At 38.4% G+C, this 23,376-nt stretch overlaps 1 protein-coding gene across 2 annotated transcripts in view; it reads right to left on the bottom strand.

Annotated features, from left to right (window-relative positions):
- Positions 1 to 4,517: 4,517 nt before the first annotated feature.
- Positions 4,518 to 23,376, bottom strand: part of tnmd (tenomodulin) — an 85,247-nt gene continuing 66,388 nt past the window's right edge. The window contains exons 5-7 of one of the 2 annotated variants that reach the window (XM_032554856.1): positions 19,096 to 19,249; positions 15,078 to 15,172; positions 4,518 to 5,046 (exon numbers count right to left, since the gene is read on the bottom strand). In XM_032554856.1, coding sequence (XP_032410747.1) covers positions 4,570 to 5,046; positions 15,078 to 15,172; positions 19,096 to 19,249 — 726 coding nt within the window. In that variant the 3' untranslated portion in view covers positions 4,518 to 4,569. Of the gene's footprint in view, positions 5,047 to 7,687; positions 7,951 to 15,077; positions 15,173 to 19,095; positions 19,250 to 23,376 lie in introns of those variants that run through there. The other variant, XM_032554857.1, reaches the window with a different exon arrangement.

Here is a 23,376-nt window from a genome sequence, read left to right on the forward strand (position 1 = left end):
ATATATTTACCAAAACTGCAACGGAAACATTTTTTTCACGTCACGTGAGTCACGTGATCAACTGGCAAAAACGACGAAGAAGAGGACAAGAAGTTTGGGAGGATAATGTTTGTTTTTTTCAGCTGTTTATAAAAAGTCATTCAACAGTGTTGAATCCAGAGCTCCTAAATCCGGTACCTCTGATTTGTTTGAATGTGACCTGAATCTGAAGGCCCGGTCGCTTTCATGCAACCTGAACGTCATTGATACTCGACAAACGTCACTATTCTGCGTCCTGATACGCGCGAGAGGGGAGAGAAACAACCATGGCGGATTTTGCTGAGGATTAAGGCTGCGGTTGGATAACGACTTTAAAATCGTAAGCTGTGCTTCACCATTAGCATCCATGTTTACTTCCGCAAACAGTGAGCGCTTCTTTTTCTTCTTCTTTTTTATGGCTGTTGGCAAAACACTGAGCACGATTGCTACGTGTGACGTTACTGCGCCCTCTACTGCGCATGCGGGACACTTATTCGTTTGCGGTTCACACTGGACATCAGGTATATTCCCATATATTTGGAAATGTGAACTACCGCTTCAAAAAAATTCAGATTTCACAAAAAAAATCGGAGTTGAGCAGCAAAGCCTGCAGTGAACGCAGCCATATTGTCATGATGTGGCGACGATTAACAAATATGTAAAAAAATAAAATAAAAATACTGCAGATTTACTTTATTGATTTACATCATTTCAATTTGCGCAATTTTATTGTTAATAGAAATGTGGCACATTTCAGCAACAAAGTCCTTTACATTGTAAAAACACAAAATACACAAAGTTATAGTCCTCACAGTCAACAATTGAAGCATTATTTTTGGTTTCTAGTGTAAACTGCTCACCATCACATACGATTATAGAGCGTTTTGAGTTTAGTCAGTTTCAATAAAACCCTCTTTAGTCCAGCAAACATCTTGCTAAGTATTTCCACAGACGAGGCATTGATTTTGCTCATCGTCTCATTTCCCCCTTTTGTTCTGGAGGATTACTGCAACAATGAAGGCGACCAGCAGCCGCTGTGTCTGTGAGTCAGAGACCCTGAAGATGGAGCAGGAGAGCCGGGTCCTGGAAGACGAGGACTATTTCTGTGTCGCCTGCAGCCACTGACACAGCGCGAGTGTTTACTGCTGTGCCATGCTGCCTCTCACAGTGGGAGCGGTTGAAGGATGACGACTGACATTATTGTGCCTCCAGCCTGAAGCAGGAACGGCACACGGAGAGCTTATTTAACCATCAGGTCACCAGACTCACTGCAGAGAAAGGCTCTCTGAGTTAACTCGGTTTAGGTTATTCAGAGGAATTTAGGTTTGTCTCAGAGAAACGAGGAAAATTTTCATTTAAAGGCAGTAAAAATAGAAAGACAGAGCAATAAAAATAGAGAAATACATCCTTCTTTTTTTATATATATTAGAGTAGTTTGACTTCCTGTCCACAAGATGGCAGTAGTGATACACGTGTTGGATTGGAGGGAGCCGTTCCTTCAGGTCACTAATCTAAATACAGATACTCCTCATACATTCGGGTTTTCACCAGCAACTCGCACATCCAAACAAACGAGGGATTATTTGAAATGAAAATAAGCAGCTGGAAGTGAAGTCTTTCCTGCATTTCTGATAAATAACAAAACGCATTAATTCACTGGAAAGCTTCAGTGAAAATGTCCAATCCTCTGGCCAGGTACAGAGAAGAGGGAGGGGAGGAATCCTTTGAACTGTGATAACCTGGTAAATGCTTGGTATTTGTGTTTATCCTGCTGAGCAGTCACTCTTTTCCCCTCCCTCATCAAAACAGTGATAAACAAGTGCTGCAGGGGGTGTTCCTATATGAAATGCACGAGGAAAACAGAGCAGGACTTTATTAGAAATGACACATTCTTTAATTTTCATCTGTGAGGGAGGAGTTCGCTGTCACAGAGCGCGCCTCATGTCTGATGCTGACAGTGTTCAGGCACTTTGTACGGCGTGAGAATGCAAATGAACTTCCGTTTTGAGATATAAAAACGCTTTAGTGAAAACAAGATGTTTGAATTTCAGACAGATTTTTTTTATATAAGAAATGAACTTAAAGTGTTTGTTCTTGTTATGTGGAAAAGCTTGTTGCATGTCAGTTCAGCCACCTCAGATTTTGTATCTTGTTGACTTTTTTTTATTTATTTACAGTGGATGATGCTTAATGAGCCATTGGAGAATTATTTATCAAGTTGCTGCAGCTTTTACAGAAACTGGGTCAGATTCCCAATTTCTGCCTGAATTATCGAGCAGCTCTAGGGGTAAAAACTGCTATACGCAAACGTTTCTCCATCAGCTTTTTCCTTGGAGGGCTTCACTTCAGAAAAATGAGAAGAAAACAAAAACGTTTGGATCAGGGCAGTTAAAAGTTGGTTGAATTGAGGCAGTGTAATTTGTGTGTGAATTTCACAAAAAATCATCCAAACAGAGTGAATGTACCAAAAATCACAGTTCTGAGACACACAGATGTGTGCAACGGCGCAATATGGCAATTATAGATTAAAAAGGAGTATGCTTCCTCTTCAAAACTCAGAAATTGTAAGATTGATTCTAGAAAAAAAAACATTTCTGAGCTCCAAAAGTCAAAAATTTGCTTGAAAAAACTCAGCAATCAAAATATTTTGACTTTTCAAACTCAGAAATGTTGCAAAATTTCTGAGACTAAGCTCAATTTATTTTCTTGCAATTTTTTGTACTTTTGCAGTTCAGAAATGTTCTTGTTTTTTTGTAGAAAATTTCTGAGATTATTCTAAAAAGTTCAAAATTTTTGGCAGAAATTATCTTTTTTTCTAACTAGGAAATTTCTGAGTTACAAAAGTAAAAAATGTTAAACTTTCCAGACTCAGAAATTTTCTGGAAGGGATTTGGACATTTCTGAGATCAATCTCAAAATGTTTTGAGTTTTTCTATCAATTTTTTTACTTTTCAAACTCGAGGATTTTTTCTAGGAAATGTCTGAAATTAACCTCAACATTTTTTCTTGCAAATTTTGACTTTTGGAGCTGAAATCAATCTCAAAATTTCTGAATTATTAAAAAAAATAAATAAAATTTGCTTTTTCAAACTCTGAAATTTCCAAGCTTCTGAGATGAATCTAAAAAGTTCTGAGTTATTTAAATAACAAATTTTTGACTTTTGGAGCTCAGAAATCTCGTTGTTTCTGAGATTAAGCTGAAAATATCGGATTTTTTCAAGCACATTTTCAAGCCTTCAAACTCAGGATTTTCCAGGTTTTTGTAGAAAACTTCTGATATCTAAAATTTCCTTGTTTTTTGGCGTAAATTTACTCCTGGTCTTTTTTTTTTCTCCGCTCTACGATGGCCCTAATACGCCGTCACAGTTTCTCCACTGATGGACGATAAAGGATTTTTCTCCTTCTGCTTCCATCAGTAGCTGAATCTTTTTAACAGTCAGACGTCTGTAAAGTTTGGCCTTCATGGTCGGCTGTGGTTTCTGTACCAGCCTCTCCGGTTGGGGGAACCGTCCCAATCGGATCCGCTCCCTCAGCCTCCACAGCGATTTGCTCTCATCTTCACAAAAAGAGTTTGAGAAACCGTCGCTGCCTACAGAAACCTATTAAAAATAACATTTTGTTGCACTTTCCCCCATCTGTGAGTAAAGCATCTCTGGTATTTGATGTGATAAATGGTGAAAATAGTGAGGAATGTATTATCTTAACTCTGATTTTATGAACTTTTCAGAAACGCCTCGGGGGCTTTGCAGTTCACTTGTCAGCGTTTTGAAATATGTTTGCAATTACTGAATTTGTTAACACATAGCAGCTTTTTTTTACTTGACACGATGCTCTGGGCTATTGACATTATTGATTTAAAAATAACAATCTGGTTACCGTCTGAACTATGAACATGTTCACAAATCATTTGCATACATTTACATGGTGCTTGAGATAACTTTTTCCTCCACCAAAAGCAACGTCACTGACAATTATTTTTGATTTCATTGACATTATTATCATATCAAACCCACGTGAGTCAACAGGCATATTTACATTGTAGGCGAGAGAGATGCTTTTATATCCTCATAAAAAGATGAATTATTAGTCATCAGATGCACAGAAGTTGTAAAAAAAAAAAGAAACAATAAGCGCATATATATCTGTTTTATCTCACCAAGCTAATGAGGAAAGGGATTAATGGAGAGGAGAGGCGGATTTGACTCTTCTATGGATTCAAACCCAGACTATCAATTTTCACACAAACACCCCTGGGTATCAAGAGTCTTTCAAGGAAATTATAACATTTCACACAATACAACCAGTGAGATTATTCAGACAATGAAATTTTAATTGGAAAACAGAATAGAGAAGACTTCAAACAGCAAATCGTCACAACTCGACTTTTCATTTCCACTCTTTCCCTCTTGTAGCTTTGATTCTCCCGGGCGTTCGCGCACCTTGTTATTGTGATGACAGAACATCAATTACAAATGCATATCTCTCCTGCTTATCTGTTATTTACAGATGAGGGTTTTTCAAGCTCAGCACGGCGACATGCATTGTTACAGATTAGAACCGTCTCAGCAAAGCAGGAAACACAAGCACTATTTTAAGCATTTTATATGTTTTTTTTTTTTTTTTTTTTTTGCAGACTGCAGCAGCAGTGGAAACAAAGAAGGACAGATCAGTAAGTACAACACAAAACACAGCAGAGACTCCTGCGACTTTTATTACACAAGCAAGTTTAGCTTGATGCCAAAAACAAAAAAGAAATAAAAACAACGAAGTCACTTTGCAACACAAAGTCATCATTGTTTGGTTATCTGTTCCTTTTACCGTTTTAAACGTCTTGCAACTTTTCCCCTGATATCTTTTTAAAAAATAAGTGTAATTTTTACACCAAAAACGTCTTTCAATGTTTTTTCTTCTCCTTTTTTTGTTGTTGTGCGTCTTGTTTTTGGAGCATGCTTCTCTTCCTGTTGATTCTTTCACACTTTCTTGTTTTGCCCTTGGAGGGCTGCCGTTGGTTTTGCAAAAAACCTTTATCTGCGTGTTATGCAAGCGGAAAAAGAGACAGAGATATAAGCCAAAAACTTTACTGGGAATACCTCTGCAATCTCATGCAACCTTATAAAACATCACTGTCATAAGTTTGGCTTCTAAATGTTTTAGTAGAAACTCTGAGAGGTGATCATTTCTTTTTTTATTATTCAAAAAGCAACGTTAAGATGTACCAGACTGGAGAAATTCAATATATGAAAATGAATGCATGTTATTGGATAAAAAAATACAGGAATTCTTTTCAGATATGTGGAGAGCATTAAATCAAAATCAAAACTGTTTAAGCTTTACAGTTTTATTTCTGGATTGCGCTGCTGATCTTTGATCGTTTTTTTGAAAATGAAAATACGTGAACGATGTGTCAATAGGAATCTGAAGTAAAGCAGCGTTGAGTTCAATGTTCGGATGGAGAGTGGCCTTTCACAGCTTCTGAATGGAGCACAAAACCACAACTCAGATGATTTTCAAACGTAGACACACTTTAAAAAAAGCTTATCTGCATTGTTTTTAGTGTAGATTTACTAAAAAACTGCCTACAGTTTTTACATCAGCAGCTGTTTTCTCACCAGTGGTTGAGATATTGCAAAATTATAGAAATTATAGAAAACAGTGGCAAAACCAAACTATTCCCTCCAGTGAAACAAAGTCAGCTAAGCTAATGTAGCATTGTATGAAGAGATTCAGTTAGGGTTGTTTTAAACTGCTAACATTTGCAGTTGCAACTATGGGCTACTGGGCTTTCAGCTGGGCTACAACTATGTTAGCATAGTAACAGCATAGTGGACATTGATAAACTGAGAAAATAGCAACAAAACAAAAACTATAACTAGAAACAGGTTTTAAAGTGTAGTCAGCTAATGCAAATATAGCATTAATAACGTCAGCTAAAACTCAGGCATCCATCCAACTAACTAGCTTCTTCACTAGCTTATTTGCTAGTGAAGAAGCTAGGTTGGCTAGAACGCTAGTTCTAGTAGCGTTCAGAAATTTCCTAACAAGAAATTTCTGTTAGGAAATTTCTTGTCAGTAAGACAAAATTTACAATTATTTTATGCAAAAACAGTTTGTTTCTTTTGCTTTGAGGTCTTTTTAAAAATAAAAAGATGATGTTTTTATGTGCATCATTTTAACATCTGAAATTTCCTCCTCCTTATATTAGAAAGTGAGAAGCTGCGATCCAAAACAGATTCATCACAAAATTTGTAAAATTTGCGTTTACATATTATTGATTTGCATAAATTCTTACAGATTTTTTTTATTATTAAACTTTCCCCCAAAATGTTGCTTGATAAATGTTCCACCTTTTCAGACATTCAGAATAAATAATAACCACTTTATTATTAAGAGTCATTTATTCATCAGTAAAAACAACAAAAGAGAACATGGTGGCATAAAAACACATTTTTTCAAAAGGAAGATTTTTAATTGAATTCTGGAACAAAGTTGGAGTCAAATTTAAAAATATGTAAAGTGTCCAAGCGAAGCAAGCAAACCCAACCAACACTTTTGACAGTTACCACAGTTCTTTTTAAAAAAAGCACCTGAATTACAAAAACGTTAAATAACAGATTTAACTTTCAATGACTAAAATGAATAAATTGTGAACAACTGTAATTCTGAGTGTGTGTAGTTTATATTATGAATCTGCATCCTTAAAACTTAGCTAACAATAACAAACAAGAAGGTAAAAGCTCAGGAAATAAATCGACTGGCACAAACTCAGAATAGAGTAATAGACCTTTAAGCATTAAGATTTCCTTAGTTTTCACTGCAACGCAACACCTGTCCACTAAATATAAGGAAACTGTTAAAGTATGGCTAAAAAAAAAACAAACTACTCATTTACATGACACAGAAAATGTGCTTCACAACCTGAAAGTGTTTCATTACTACACATAACATGCTGTGGTGGTAGATATAATAGTTTGGTTAAATCTTTTTTATAGCACCAATCAGAAAAGTTTGCATGTGTATTTAAAGGGGCAGCATCATGTAAAATCAACTTTTCTTTTTGAGGTTCACATCATGTTACAATGTTATTCCCTCATCAAAAACATACTTGGAGATATATCTAGAAATCCTTTAATCTCCATGGCAACAATTCAGCTGTGCAAAACGCCTGGTTGGACCTAGTCCCGCCTTCGAGGCGCAGCTTCTCCTCAGAGCTGCAGTTTCCAAGCTTCTGCCTCACAGAGCAGCTCCTTCAGACTAGCCATCAGCAATTAGCAAACATCTGGTGGAACTGCACATCTGCTGAGGTCATTATAGGAGCTACTACTCAGTTCAATGCTGGTAAAAATGTTGTAAAAGGGTTCTTAAAGAGACAGAGGCCCAATTTGAAGGCATTAAACCAGGAAGCAACATTTCTTTTAAGTGATATTTGATCTATACATCATTTTTATAACGACTGACAGTAACATTGTTACTGTATTATGCTGAATTATGCCTAGAAAACACATAATACTGCCCCTTTAAAGCACTGTACATGTGCAAACAGATTTAGTAGAACATGAAGTAAAAGTTAAAGAGCATTGATTTCATTCGCTAGTATACAACATGAGGCAGTTAATGATGCCTTTGAGAATATAATCAATGAATACGAAATGCTCTCTTTGGACAAATGAGGTCTGGAATATTTCTCAGATTTATTTCAGATCCAGAAACCATTTAAATTCAGCCTCAGATCCTCCCCAGCATGCGAGCGATCCACCAGTCGCACGGCATCACGACCTGGCAGATGACCCGGCCTCCTTGGTAGTAGTACGGCCACGGGTTGAAGCCGCCCAGGGGCTCGAAGTAGCGACGGCAGAAGCGGTAGCCGCGGCGGCAGTACTGGCAGCAGTAGCCGCGGTCGTCCAGACGGCTATCCAGCTCGATCCCGACGTCCCTCTGCAGAGGACACAGCGGGTCCGCCATCACACACACATGACAAATGCCGGTCCTCCAGAGGCAAGGGCAGGAGGAAGAGGAAGAGGAGGAGGAGTGACTGATGGGAATTGATGAGGTTGCTTTTGGTTCTAGGTCGGGAAAATGTACGCAAAAGGCAAACGAGTCAAAAGATCAGAGCTGGTGTGTGTGAAAATGCAGAGTTGTGTCGCGTCTAACAGCTGAGACGAAGCGATCAGGAGTGCACAGGTTTGAATTAAGCTTCAGGAGCTTCAATATGATAATACCCTTGACCTTTTCTATTATAACTGAGGCAAAGCGACTGACAGTAGCACAGTGAAGCCACCCTTCATAACCTCCCAACCAGCGCTGTTTCCTGTCAAAGGGACTCTTAGTTGCTAGTTACTAACATAATTGCACTATTTCTTTCATCTTTGACCTCTTAACTCCCTCGGATGGAGAGCAGACTGCTCTAAAATGGCCGCCCCTCCTCCAGCAGAGCATTCAAATTAGAGATCCTCACTTCTCGCTGCCCTCCCCATGACCTTGACTTTAAGTGCATGGCACATTCCTAAAGCAATTAGCAGAGTAATGATCGCCTAAGAAGGATTCTTTCATTTGCTCTTGCTGGCTGCCTCTGAATTTATAGAGGGGCCAAATGAAACCCAAACGAAAGGTAAATTGGGTAGAATTAATGGCCCTTGGATTTTTCCATTGTGCTGCTTGGTTCATGCCCCCATTGACTCTTTGGGCTGAGTGCCATGCCTCTGATCAAGAACCTCCGGATGGGGGTTTGGAGAAGTGCCACTTAACTGGCAACACGCGGGTTGAGGTAGCAAAATGCCCTCGGTATTCATTTGACCACATTTCAATCTCTTTTAGTAAATGAATCCTCAGAGACAATCCGGCGCTGGTTAATCTCCTCGGATCCAGAGATTTGGCCTCGACCCGGACACACGCAATGACTCAGCTACACGCAACCATGCAGAACAAAACACATCCAGAAAATGTGTGGGAAATGCTTAACCCTGAGGGAAACGGTCCCGTCCGTCCCCTACCACCTCAGAAATAAAGGGATTTCTTCACTCCACTCTGCAAGTCACACAGCAGTAAATCCCTCTTTGTTTTTGTTTATGTCTTTGCTTGCTGCAGCGCCTTGCAATTGTTTTTACATCCCTTGAAACTTCCCAGTTTTTGTCACATTGCAACCCTGAAGGTCAATACTTTTTATTGGGATTTTAAGTGGTAGACCAGCACAAAGTGGGGCATAATTGTGAAGTGGTGAAGTGAAAACACTCCAGCAGCAATCGAAATATTAGGAAACAGCTTCATTATCAGACCACTGTGTCCTGGTTTCTGGTTTTCATGAGGCGTTTTACTAAACACCAGACAGTTTGTGTTGAAATAAAAAAGTTTAATATGAAAAAAATATTCAAATGGCTCAGTCAAATCATCTTTAAAGCTGAAACATGTGGTATGTTATGAAGCAGATAAAAATGCTCCGCTCCCGGTCAAAAACAACCAATCAGAGGCAGGAGGCGGGTCTTAGCGCTGTCAATCAATCTGCTCAATGTGCGAATGGTGGAAAAACAATCCATCGTTACAGGAAAACTATTTAACTGGCATTAGCATTCATGGCAGGCTACATTGTACCAGTTGAAGCTTATGAGCAAGTGAGAGTGATTGACAGCGCTAAGACCCTCCTCCTGCCTCTGATTGGTTGTTTCTGACTGAGTGGTGTATTTCTGTAGTTTGTACTGGGAACACTGGGAACAGAAGGGCAGAGGAGATACATTTTTTCACATATGGGGAGACCTATGGTGACGCACAAAATATCGGCACTAACCTCGGTATCGGCCATTTTTTAACAAATCTGTATCGGTCCAGTAAATAAAACCAGGTTCATGTTAACAAAATAATTTTACTCAAACATTACCTATAAAAAATAAATCAGAGAAACTGATCATTTTAGGTGGCCTCTTAATTTCTTCCAGAGCTCTATAATATTGGTAAATATTGGTTATCGGCCATAGCAGCAGTATTAAAGTCTGATATCAACATTGGCCCATTTTTATATGGGTGCATCCCTAAAAACTCATAATATGGGAAAAATTACAAGTTTTCCAAATTATGTTTTATATTATGGGAAAAATGTTTTGTTCCACTGGCAGATTACTTCAGTTTTAACTAGAACATTTTGTTCAATATTAAATAATTAAGCTACTATTTCTTGCTGAAAGTTACCTTAAGTTAATTTCAAGTGAACTGATGTGTTTGCACCAGAAATTAAACCAAAAATACTTTAAGATTTTGTGTTTTTACAGTGTAAAAACTTTTGCCTCACTCCGTTTTGATGGCTACATAAAATCCCAATAATACGTATTGATACTGTAAGAAGTGAAGAAGCTGACGGCGGTGTGAGTAGTTCTGTGAATCTGCTAAAAGTCAGAGCAATGAGGAAGTCTGCGATGCGTCTGATTGGAGCATTGATAAGGCGAGCAGCGTTACACACTCGCGAGACATATTTAAAACACACAGAAACGGTGCGACAGATAAACATCGAGCATAGCTGCGTTTGATTTATGACTATGACAGGCTCAGGTAGGCTTTTAATGATTTATTGTTCCAGTCGGGTTTCAGGTCATCAGCTTCCAGGCAACAATCTGTTATGGAAACAACACGAAGGCTGTCAATGGACCGACGATAATCTTATCTGCCGCTCGCAGCCCGAACTGGGATGTAACCAAGTCTGGCGCTCCGGCTCAGAAGAAATGAAGGAAATATTTTATTCAAATGACGTTTATCAACACAAACAGCCAATGGGCAGCATTGTAGCTTAAAGAGAATTAATCAGAGCTATCCTTTTAAAACGCAGCCTACATATTAATCGCCTTCGCTCTGAGTTGCCGTCTCTCGTGGGAAGCTGAGGTGATAAGAATAGTTCACCTTGGGAAATCTGAGACAGTCACTCACAAACAAGCCGCATTAATGAAGAGTAAAAGCCATTACCCCCTCGCTGCCTCTGATTTCATCACGCCATCCTCACACACACACACGCCCCCCCACACACACACACGCCTCCATGTATAATATGAGACACTGGGTGTGAATGAGTCGGCAGTGTAGAAAACTGTCTCAGTCATTCAATAAGCTGTAACGAATCAAAGCATGACTCCTCTAATCTCCACACTTGTTGGTATTATTTCACACACCCTGATCGCCGCTCTTCATGAAGCATATCCCTGGATGTGTTATTAAATCTCATCACATTCATTCTGTGATCAAAACAGCAGCGATAACGCTTCGTTCCCTGCTTTGTATTCAATAAGCCCTCCGTTTCTGTTACTTCAGGTACGATGGATGGAGCAACATTTGAAACGTGTTGCTGTGAGACCTGGCCTCAGATTTCCATCTCTCTGTGCGTTACAGTGAGGAGGGATGACAGTGAAAACCGATGTACTGTAATTCAACAGTCATGTTTTTCTGTATACTCAGAGTGATAAGGAGCTTTAGGTTCAGAGTGAAGATTTCTCTGCTGCCTTTACATTCCTGCAGCTTTTTACCTCTGGTATGCACTGCACTGAAACCTACAGTGCCTTACGAAAGTACTTATGTCTCCATATTTTGATACATTTTCAACAAAAACATCTATTTGTTAGGTTTTTATTCGATAGACACAAAGTAGAGCATAAATGTGAAGTGGAAAGATTCACAGTTTTCAAACATTGTTTGTAAATAAAAATCGTAAATAAAAAATGTAAATAAAAAAGCCTGTCATTAGTAATTAACCCTGACAGTTAATATTTGTTTTTTACTCCATAAAATCTTGCTATCAGCCACTGCAGACATGTTGAAGAAGGTGCACCAGCCAGGTAACACCAAAAAATGGTTGCATACCTTTGGAAACCTGCAACGCTAGAAATACACAGCACCTGTGTTTACATATTAAAGGTGACCTTTTATGCTTTCTTTAACAGATTAGGATGGGTTTCTTGAACTTACAAAAAATTATGTTCATTAAATTTTTTGCACAAAATCATTCTCAGATAATGAGATTCTAGTTCTGCATATTTTTATCTCCTCCCAGAATGAGCTGTTTCAGGGCTCTGTCACTTTAAATCCAAATGAGCTGCTGCTGGCCACAACCGCCATTAAAATGTTTAGACTCACTCGTAAAAACGGCTGCAAGCAGATGTGCATTCAAATGTATGTCTTTGAAAAGCAGAAGTGGAGCCTGCTGCACAACCAACCAGAATGTAACAAGTGGTTTCTGAATGGTAAGTTATCATTAAAACACATGCCTTTTCCAGCAGCCATTGTAAAGCACATGTAGCAGTAAAACCAGCTGACCAAACATGCTGGGTTGCTAGGCAACAGCGCATTGACTTAACATTCTGGTTTTTTTGAAACGGCTCATTTTTGCTCTTAAAAACATTAACTTACTGCCAAAAACATGGCTGTGTTTTTTAAGTGCTTTGGTTGTTTTTAGAAGCAGTAGAAACCCAAATGGAAGTAGAAAAATGTGAAAAAGTACATTTTTCATAATAGGGCTCCTTTAAAACATCCGGTTACTTCATATCAAAAGCTCTATTTTGCTATTTGGGCCAAGCACAGCGGTGCCATCTCTCTACAGGCTTGTCAGGGGAGGCAGTTATTTAGTTTGAGATGTTCAGGGCCAGCTTGGAGACAACCTGCGCTCCAACAGGGCAGCCGTGGCAAAGTTCAGCAGCATATATCTGTCGGGCTCAGCCACAAGGACTCAGCCGATTATCCTGCTTTGTGAGCGCGCTCTGCGGGCCGGAGTGGCACCGGATCCCAGGTCTGTGAAATGCAGATGAGCTGAGCAAATGTTTTTTATGTATGTCAGAAGAAAGGAACCAGTGTGTGTGTATGGGTGGGTGTGCACAGCTGCATGAGCGCAGGAGGAAGAATAATAATAAATAAAAATAAATGCGGCTCACACATGTGGCATCCCACCGACATGAGCGAGAGCTCAGACTCCCAATTACAGACTGCTGCCTGCCCTCCGCTCGGCCACAAAAGCCTTTGTTATCAGCAGACCCACAAACAGCGGACTGGAATGGATTGCAATGGTGCGCGTTGCTCGGCTGATAGCGGCAGAATATTTCAAAAGGAGCGCAGAGTTTTTCATCCCCTGGTTTGTTTTAATTGCACGGACAGTCAGGGAGAAGACAGAAGCTGAGGTGTTTCTGGGACGAGGCTGATAAATGTCAACGCTACGGGACGACGTCTCATTTCTCCGTTTCTCATCGCTGTGAAGAGGAGAGCGCGCCTGACTCATTATCCTTGAAGTTACCTGAAGTGGCAACTCAAGCGCTGAACATAAAGCTGTACAACCTGTGTGTCACCTGCATCTTAAATCAGGGTGCATATGGGTGCTTGAAGTCCTTGAAAATACTTGAATTTCAATTAGGTGTTTTCAAGGTCTATAAAGTCCTTGATTTCTGTATGAACCCCTTCCAGCGCGACGTCATGCTCGTAAGATCCCGCCCCCATCTTCCTGCTGGAGGGCTAAAAAGCTGCTAGCTAACAATGGCTACCATTGGTTTTAGCTGTTAAGCTAGCAATATAATCCTCTAAATCTTAAATGTACGCCTGATGTATAAAAGAAAAAAATGATGCTGTGCTTTGCACAGCATCATTGCTGTGTTAAAGTTTAAATTAGCTAATAAACTACCGCAGTGTTAGCTTAGCTGCAGCTAATCTACCACAGCGATCACTTATCAATAATCTCTCAAAATAAACATCAAGCCTAAAAACATAAAACTGTAACGGACTGAATGTTCTGTTCTTTGTGTGGGAAATGTTTGAGTGTCTTTTTGTGTTGAATCCTGACACCTAAGGCTTCGTTGTTGTCAGTTGCTATGGCAACGGGTCTGTGTGTAGCGTAACCAACAGAGAGCGAGAAAAAAAAGTGGTTTTGAGTTGTTTTTTTCTATGTTATTCTTCCCTTTGCTGTGGTGCACTGCACTAAATTAACACTACCTACATTTCCAGGTTTCATTTCATTGAGTGGCAGCGCAAGAATAGAATCGTCTTTATTTGTTGTTTCTGTTGTTTTAAATGTCTTCCAGTTCCAGTGTTAAATGTTCAATAAAATTTAAAGTTTATTGATTATTAGCAATGCATTTCTTGAAAATGATCTCAAAAACAAAAATATTATCGTTTATCACAATAACTTCTGGGGCAATTTATCATCCAGCAAAATTTGCCTAATCTAACATTTGATTAAAACCTTAAATATGGAAAACGTAATGTACAGCTGAAAGCAGCTATTATCATAAACCTAACAAGACTTTTTTGTTCTCTCTCTCTGAGGTTAAATCAGAGTAACAGGGAGAGTGTGAGAGAGATATTCCAAACATAAAATTTTGTTTTATTTTAGTTTAGAAGACTATTACTAAAGTTGATAAATTATATCATATTGTGAACTGAAACAGTTTTTTTTTTAGCTCATTTGTATTGTTTTTATCTCCAAAGTTTGGGGAGTTTTAAAACTTACCTTGAAAATGCTTGAAAAGTGCTTGAATTTCTTTGCAGGAAAAGAGTCTGAACTGCGGTTTGCTTTTGTCACTGCGCTGTAATTTACGGTGCGGCGTGATTTTCCCTCAGAGCCGGCGATAATTAATCACGCTGTATTGAGAGGTCTGGATGCACGATGCAAAACCCCAACACTTGGCCTCTGCATGCGGTTTATGTGCTTTGATAATTAAAGCGTTATTAATAAGTGCAACTCATCTGTGCAGCAGCGAGTGACCTTGGGAGCGCTGCTTTGTGCAGAGATGTCCGCTGACTGAGGAGGGGGAGAAAAAGCGCCAACGGGCGCTGCAAGGCACAAGTTGCTGCCTTTGAAAGGCTGGATATTCCTCTCAATTAATGGGAGACATTAAGGGAGTCTTCAATGAACTAGCCTTGCTTAAACAGATATATAGAGCAATTGCTATGCCCTCTGGTGCACAAAGTCAGTTTTAACATCAATTAGTGAGCAATTTATATGCAGAAAGAGTCGAGGCAGAGCGGCCTGATTGAAGTAGCTCACTGTATCTCGTGGTGTGGTCTCTGGCAGAGAGGAAGAGGAGAGGAAGAGGAAGAGCAGGGCCTCCACTTACGTAATCGTTCACTGGAACGTGGTCCAGGACGTCCCGGGTGAAACGCTGACCTGTGACCTCTGCGTCGGGCGTGTCCACGTCCTGAGCCTCGGCGTCTGCAGGAGGGAAGGAGATAAGGACCGTGAGTTTCTGCTGTTTGAAAAGGAAATGAGGAAGATTAAAATTTCACCCTGTTCTCCCTGTGGCTTTTTGTAATTAACAAGTGAAATGTGCTCAGATTCAACCTGGGCTCTTTTTTTTCCTTGTTCGGTTAAACAATGCTGTTCTTGTTGCACTAACATGAAATTCTAATTTGTGAAACATTACGTTTTACAGCATGTTGGAAGGAATCCCAGTCTCACCATAACCAAACGGAAACACACTGGAAGTGGCCGGGCGCGCTGGTTTTACACTGCAAAAACACCAAATCTTACCAAGTATTTTAGGTCTAGTTTATCGTCCAAATAACTGACTAGAAATAAGAAAAAACTAACTTATATACAAGAGCTTGTGTTAAAGTAAATAATTCCTTAACATTGATGAAAAATACGAGGTGCATTGGCAGATTACACTGGGTTGCAAAAATATTTTTTGGACGTCTGTTTTTTCAACTGAATTGGGACTATTTGGCACTGCTGAATCTAAAAATAACATAATTTTTAAAAATCAGGTCGGGTTTTTATTCTAATTTGATTTAGAGAAATCAGATCTTCTGACTGAATTGATTACACTTTTGTGACATTATCATTTCATTTCCGTTAATATTTCTCATCCAAAAAAGGTTTTAGGAGAAAAAAAAAGTTTTCCAACGAGTGTATTAGTTAAATATTACAAACCTGGATTTCTGTAAATTGAATAATAAACACTGATACATGTAAATTAAGCATTACGTCTACATCTCTCATTGATCAGGAAATCGATCCAGATGTGAGAACAAGTCGTGCATTTTGATGCTCATGTTGCTCCATAGTTCAGAAAGTTGACCTGATTTAGCAAAACCAATGATTCAACTCATCAAAATGACCCTGAAACAGTTGAAAAACCCCAGACAACTTTTTGGCTGTAGAGCCAGTGTAATTTAACTTACAGCTCGGGAAAAATGTTTTGTTACAAGTGAAATAATCGACCAGTGGAACCAGAACTTTTTCATAATTATTAAGGAATTATTTACTTAAAATAAGCTCCTGTATGATGCCGAAAATTTACTTGCAAGTTAGTTCAAGTGTACAGAGATAGCTGCAGTGGAAACTGGACCACAGATACTTGATAAGATTTAACATTTCTGCAGTGCAGTTTAATTAACAATAAAACAAACTTTGCATTTTGTTACATTAAAACATAAAACTTTATTGTTTCATTAGGATAGAACAGAATTGTGAAACTAGATGGTTTTAAAGATTTAAAGGTGTGTTTGTATTCAGACTCTTTTTCTCTAAAAACAAAAATCAAGTGCAACCCAATGGCTTCAGTATGGATGAGCATTAGAGCAACTGAAAAAAATAAAAAAACTAATTTTTTTCAATTATGCTTATATTAAAGACAGAATTGTTTTTCTTCCAATGGCTGTAGTTTTTTTCCTGCTGCTTGATAAAAGCTCACCATAAATGCATCTCTTTTGAAAGCCACACTGCCAAACACGGTGGTGGCAGCATCATGCTGTTGTAATGATGTTCAGTCTGCGACACAACATCCCAATAAAATACACTGAAGTTTGAGGTTTTAATGCTCCAAATTTAAATAAGCCTAAGTGAAAACATTTTAAAGAGACTGCAGTGTCTCGGGCTGAAAAACAATGAAAATTAAAATTTCTTTGTAAAATATTTAATATGTTTTCAAGAGTCAGATAAATATTCACATCAACTCTGAAGTTAATGTGCCAAACTTGTTGGTAAACACGCTGCTTCACACTCCCTGCAGTCCTAAATTAGAAAGACTCACAAAAACAAATGTCTAATCATCAGGTGAATATTCATGTTTTTTAAATCTTCTTTTTTTGAGTGTTTATCAAAACAGCAATCTTCACAGCTGGTTAAAGTCTCTGTTTTGTGGAGCTGCTAGTGAAACCGTGTCTATCTGCTGCTTTATGCTGACAGGAGAATGTAAATTTTTTTTAGATATGAAATCAACTCCAGGAGCTGAAACTCTGCCAGTTCTTCATCATCTCCACAAAGATCTGGTTTAATGTTTTCACATTGTGTTTTTTTTAATGCACATGAGGTGAACCTGCAGTCCAGCCCTTCACTGGCTGAACAAACAAACTTTCACTAAAACCTAAATGTTAACTTATAATTCCAGCTTTTAGTTTTATGTCAATATCGTAGATCTATTTTTTGAATTTCCCAGGTTGGATTGACCTCATACTAAATAAAATTGCTCATTGTTTGATTTAATTGTGATTTTAACATTATCAGATTGGAGCTGCTGCAGGCTTTGCTAATTTTAAACAAAATGTTTCAGTGTGGATCAATTTGTTTATAGTTTTATCATAAACACATCAAATCCTATTCAGTCTTCTTCATCTTGATTACTACAGCTGCCGTCTTTACATTTATCTAAAAACAATTGGCCAAAACTCGTTTGTTTTTTCTATTCTTGGTAAATATTTTTAGTAAATATAGAGAAATATTGTTGTGATGGTCTCTCCAAAACAATGCTTTTCATCCACTTGAACTAATTTGGCAGCTTGCTTTGGGTCAAGGTCACAATATGTAGAAAGCTTCAACTTCCTGGCTCATATCTTCAGATGTTGATAAAAGATTTCTACAGAATGTTATTTCCTCTTGATGCAATCTGTTGGTGTTTTCTGGCTAGCTAGCTTCTCCCTCTATTCCTCCAAAATGTCACTATGATCATTGTGACCAAACACAGCAGGACATTTCTGCATAAATTATCCCAGTTTATAGTTTTTTCTTTTGACTTCTTCCTCTCTGAGTGGCTTTTCAGTCCAGCACAGAACTTGTTTAATTGTCTGTAATGATACTTTCTTACCAGCTTCAACAAGAATCTTCCCAAGATCTTTTCGTTCTGAGATTTATAAACAGATTTCCTAAATCTGTTTATAAAGAGACAGACACAGTTTTGGTTCTGTTCATCACAGAACAAATCAATTCCTCAAATCATTAGAATAATTGTCTTGGGACACTTGCACTATTGGTTCAGTGCTTCAGAAAAACATTTAACCAAAAGAGCTAATTGCTCCAAAAACACAAATATGATCAGGATGCACAAAGCGTTAAGTTGGTTCAATACAAGGTAGAAATTGACCTTTTATGACGTTTTTTGAAATATTGTGGTATCTAAGATACCAATTTTTTCTAATAATCTATTTTTATTTAGCCAAATTTGACACAATTTTAAAAGTTGTTTCACTCTTTCACCATACAACAGGACTGCTGGACAGAAAACTTATTTTTAGAGGAATGAAAACATGAAACTCTTTTCCTTCAGCTGTTATAAATGTAACAAATACTGGAGCTTTTAAAAGAACCTCGCTTCATTATTTTATTATTTAGTGTTATAACAGTGAAAACGTGTTATGGTTCTAATAAAATTTAGTTATTTCATAATATAAAGTGTTATAATTGTGCATCTATGAATTCATATGTTACGTTTCTAATATTATTCTGAGTGTGTGTAACTATTTTTGTAATAAATGTTTTATTTTTATGATGTGGACCCCAGGAAACGTAGCCATTGTTACTGTAAACAGATAAATAAACACATAATCTTAGTTTTTACGTTTTTCCGGTGTTCAACAGGGAAGTAGTGTGTTTGAGGTGTTGCTTTAAAATTCCTGCACAGATGTGCCTCCATTTGACTCAAATTTCAAATTCAGTGGTGTTTTTCTTCTGATTTCTCCCTCCACCGCAGCCTTTACGTCTCTAAACTCTCCTGACACACAAAGAGCAGCTTGAACAAGCTGCTCATGCAGTTGGTAAATCGTGCCGCCTCCACGGACCTCCACATGGCCTGTGGGGAAGCCCTGCAGCTACAGTCTTAATAGTCTGCATTTAGAGGCAGATATGCCCCCTGCTCTCACCAGTCATGGGGGAGGGATGGATCCAGTGGATGGGCATCTGCTGGCAAATCTCCCAGATCTTGGAGTCAAGCAGGAAGTCCGGGTTAACGACGGGCTCCTCGGCAGGAACCCACACTCGGGAGTCCTCCACCTGCACATCCACGGCCTCGTCAATCTGCCGGACGACATCGCACACAACACTCGCGGCTGCACGTTTGTTACACAAACACATTAAAAAGCATGTCGGCTCCTGCTAAAAACACCTCGCTGTCCTGCATTTGCACTCTTCTCCCTGGAGCTGTTCCAGCCTTGTAGCTCCATCTATCACCTTTGTGTCTTCAGAGAGGAGAGCAACCTCCTGACTCCTGACACCCGCTGCCCTGCCTCGGCTCTCGCCCGCCTCTCAAGCCCCTGGCATGCTTCTTTCTAATATACATCATTGAAATTCACAGACGCCGATGATTTGACTTTTAAATGACTTTAGTAGTGGTCTTCATTATTCCGAGAGTGGTTGCAGTGTCGCGTAATGTGACAGACACAATAAAGTCGTGCGTTCTGCCTCCACCCTCCATACTTTACTTTGCACCCAACGCCATTAGACGGCTTAATTTGTTGATACTGTAGTTCATGAGCTGTAAAGTAAACTATTATTGCTTAATGATAGGGACTGCATGTCAGTGTTGTCTAATAGAGACATATGACGGGAATTTGTTAATGCTCTCCCCTAACAGTGCAGATATTTATTTTCTTCATGTATATGTAAATACACACGCAAACAAACCCTTCTCTTCCCGTTCCCTTGTTAATTAGCCGCCCAGAACAGAGAAACAGTTCACTTGACAAATGTTTTTACAAGGTGATTTTCTTCCAGTCTGCAGCTTAATTGCACATTAGTTAAGCTTGATGATGTAGAATCCTGGGGCAATAGCAGGAGTGGGAATCATTTATACCGGGTCCTGCCCCCCTCCCTCATCTCAGCCCCGTCATTCTCACTTGAGTTACAATTTCACCCCATTTGCTGCTTTTTGTTTATCAGTAGTGGCAACTGCCCCCAGAAAGCCCAGTTTAAAGGAGGCGCATTTCACAAGATTCACATTTTGCTTGTTTTTGTACTTCCATTTGGGTTTCTACTGCTTCTAAAAACAGAACAAGCACTTTAAAAAAAAAAACAACAAAAAGAAAATCCCACCAGACACTAAAAAAATGATTTTTAGTGTCTGGAAAGACACCTGTTTCTAAAACCTTCTGAATGTAAAGTCACAAATCAGCAGGCATTGCCAACCCGTTACCTAGCAACCCCAGGGAATTCCAGCCCGTTACCTAGCAACCCAAGCTGAGTTCTAGCTCTGAGTTCAAGTGTTTTGTTTTTTGACTTGTCAAAGCACGATTCGTACCACTAGCTAATTTGAGATTTGCTAGTAGAAATACTTTGAGGGAGGGTATTTGTTTATTTTTGTATGTCAAAGAAACATACGAAAAGAATGTTTCCGTATGTTCTTATACAAAAACATTAATAATGTTTTATTAAAACATTATTATCATTTTTTAATAATAATAAAGAAATTCTTATGCGAAATTCTTTTATATAAGAATTTCTTATACGAAAACAAAAATCATCACAATTATTTTTTTAATTGTAAAAAATAGCACATGATTGCAAGAAACTAAAAACAAATAAAGATAAAAATGGTTAAAACACATTTTGCTGGACTGCTACTGAAAAAAAAATATCAAGTATTTGTATGTGCCGGTGAACAATAATCAAACGTAATAAATTAGTGTTTCACATCAACACGTTATATAGTCTACAATCAGCTAACACCTTTAGTTAATAAAAGATGCGATTATTATAAAAATAAAGATTTTTTTTTGTCCACGATGAATCCACCAGAGGGTGTATTGACAGTAGCTTACAGTCCCATGGGTCCAATATACAATTTTCTACAGAATTATAATTTATGGATTAAATTATGACAATTATTATTCATAAAACATGGTTTTGGCCTCGTATTTTAATTGACATAAATAAATATGCTACACTTTATTGAGGTACATTTTAAAAATAACCCAGAAGTATTTCTGCAGTGCAACCTAAATGAGCCAACGGTACGCTACGTCGTTCAGTGACATGACTTAGCTTGTGAACAAATTGGAGGCCGTCTTATTTGGATTTAAAGAGACAGGAGGCCCTAAAATAATTAATTTTTAAATGAGCTCAAAATAGGCAGAACTGATCTAAGAATGATTTTGAGCAGGTTTTGTATAGGCCATTGACCCATCCTAACCTGTTCAGGGAAGCACAATAAGTCACCTTTAAGCCAATTCTGCAATGTCAGAGGTCATATTGGGTGCAGGAGGTATTCACCCTTTTTTTACACACTCTCCTTCACTTTTAATCACCAACCAGAACAGTAATGATAACTGGGAGGACTGGCGTGTGCCGCAGGGGGATGGTGGTACGACAACAGAGGTGGTGCTCCGGCTCTGTGCAGCAGAAATTAAAATCAAACACAAACAGCACTCTCTAATTGGACCTCTTAACCACTGGAGCCAAGTGAGTCTTCACTGGGAAGTAAATGGAGGTCAGGACTCGGGGCTCACAACAAGACTTTGACTTCACAGTTGAGAAACGACTCCAATAACTTGCAGGAGGAGAGAGAGAGAGAGAGAGAGCACCCGGGGGGAAGTGGTAAAGGTCAGTATTTTAGCATGGGGCATGGATTTCTAAATGCCAGTTGACAAGCACAAAGACAACATGATTACACACTGCCAATCTGTACACACTTCTGAAAGGCTTTTCCATTTTCTATTGACAAATGATATATTATTAAGACACAAGCAACTTTTTATCATGTATTGGACCTTGGAAATGATGGTAATTTGTTTTCCAGCAGCCTGCTCCTGGAGCATGTATGGCTTTCGCCTACAGTGCACAACTTAATTATATACCAGTTGTGCTGTAGTTAACAAATTTACCCTCTCCTGCCACCGTGTCCCAAGGGGGGAAAAGCCTGTCGACATGACACATTGTTTAAGCGCCGCTGTTTGCCAGAGATCAACAAAGATTTTCTCACCGTACCCAAGAGCTTTCACATGCCAAACCCAACACAGCGGAGGTTTTTTATCTGGTTAACTAGTAAGTGAATTTTCCTGACAAACTCTACTAAGAAAGTGATACATGTGAAGCATCTGATTGCTCTTTTTCACCATCTGATTCACACTGTAAAACGTTTGAGCCGCATTTAGTTGTGTCTACTGTCTTCTACTCTGTAAGTCGAATAAAGTTAGCCAGTTGAGTTTGTGAAAGATAAACTTACAGTAGTAAGTTCTGTTAACTTTTAACAAATTTGCATACATGTGAGCAATCAGATGCTTCACATGTATCACTTTCTTAGTAGAGTTTGTCAGGAAAATTCACTTACTAGTTAACCAGATAAAAAACCTCCGCTGTGTTGGGTTTGGCATGTGAAAGCTCTTGGGTACGGTGAGTTGAATAAACTAGATTTTTTAGGTCAGCACTTAAAAAAACTGAAAGAAGAAAAAGACAGGAGTGGGAAGTATTTCCCAGAATGCTTAGCGGCATGTTATTGTATCCTGCGATGGAAGTGCGATTCATTGATCTGACTCTTGTGGTTATTTCAATGCTTGAGGATAATGTCCTGTTCACACCAAATGTTTTTGAGCAAAATTCATTGTGATGTTTAATAAAATTTATTTTATTTTGAAATTTTGTTCATGTACTTTGAAAAAAGGATTTCAATGATTCTAAATAATTATTTTAATGTGATATTGTGAGTAAAATAAAAGAGAAATGAGGCTCTTTAACCAGGAGATGGACGTTTTTTTTCTCGCATATTGTGAAATAATTATATGGTTTAAACTACAACATTAAGTTAAAACTCACAATTCAAGATTAATGAACTTAAAAACAATGTTTAGACAATTTGTTTCTTGTTAAGTCAACGTCGTGAACTTTAATTTCTGAGTTAAAACCAAAACAAGTTTCTTGTTGACTTAAATTGCGTTTTCAAGGCAGCAGGTGGACTTTCATTTTCAAGTTAAACCACCTTCAAATGTTTTACAGTGCAAAGCAAATAGCAATAATGTAATACTACACATGTCCAACAGGGGGCAGCAGCTTATTAGCTATTTGCATTGTTTTTTTGTCCGATTGCACTTCTCTTTTCCAAAGTTATTTGATACATATTTATTAACATCAGGATGAAAAATATGCTTCACAATGGTTTTGTTTCCATTACAAACATGTGCAAATCTTTGTTGATATCCTGCTGGAAACACAAT

This window comes from Xiphophorus hellerii, chromosome 23 (genome assembly GCF_003331165.1).
Source record: "Xiphophorus hellerii strain 12219 chromosome 23, Xiphophorus_hellerii-4.1, whole genome shotgun sequence".
Taxonomy (NCBI): Eukaryota; Metazoa; Chordata; class Actinopteri; order Cyprinodontiformes; family Poeciliidae; genus Xiphophorus; species Xiphophorus hellerii.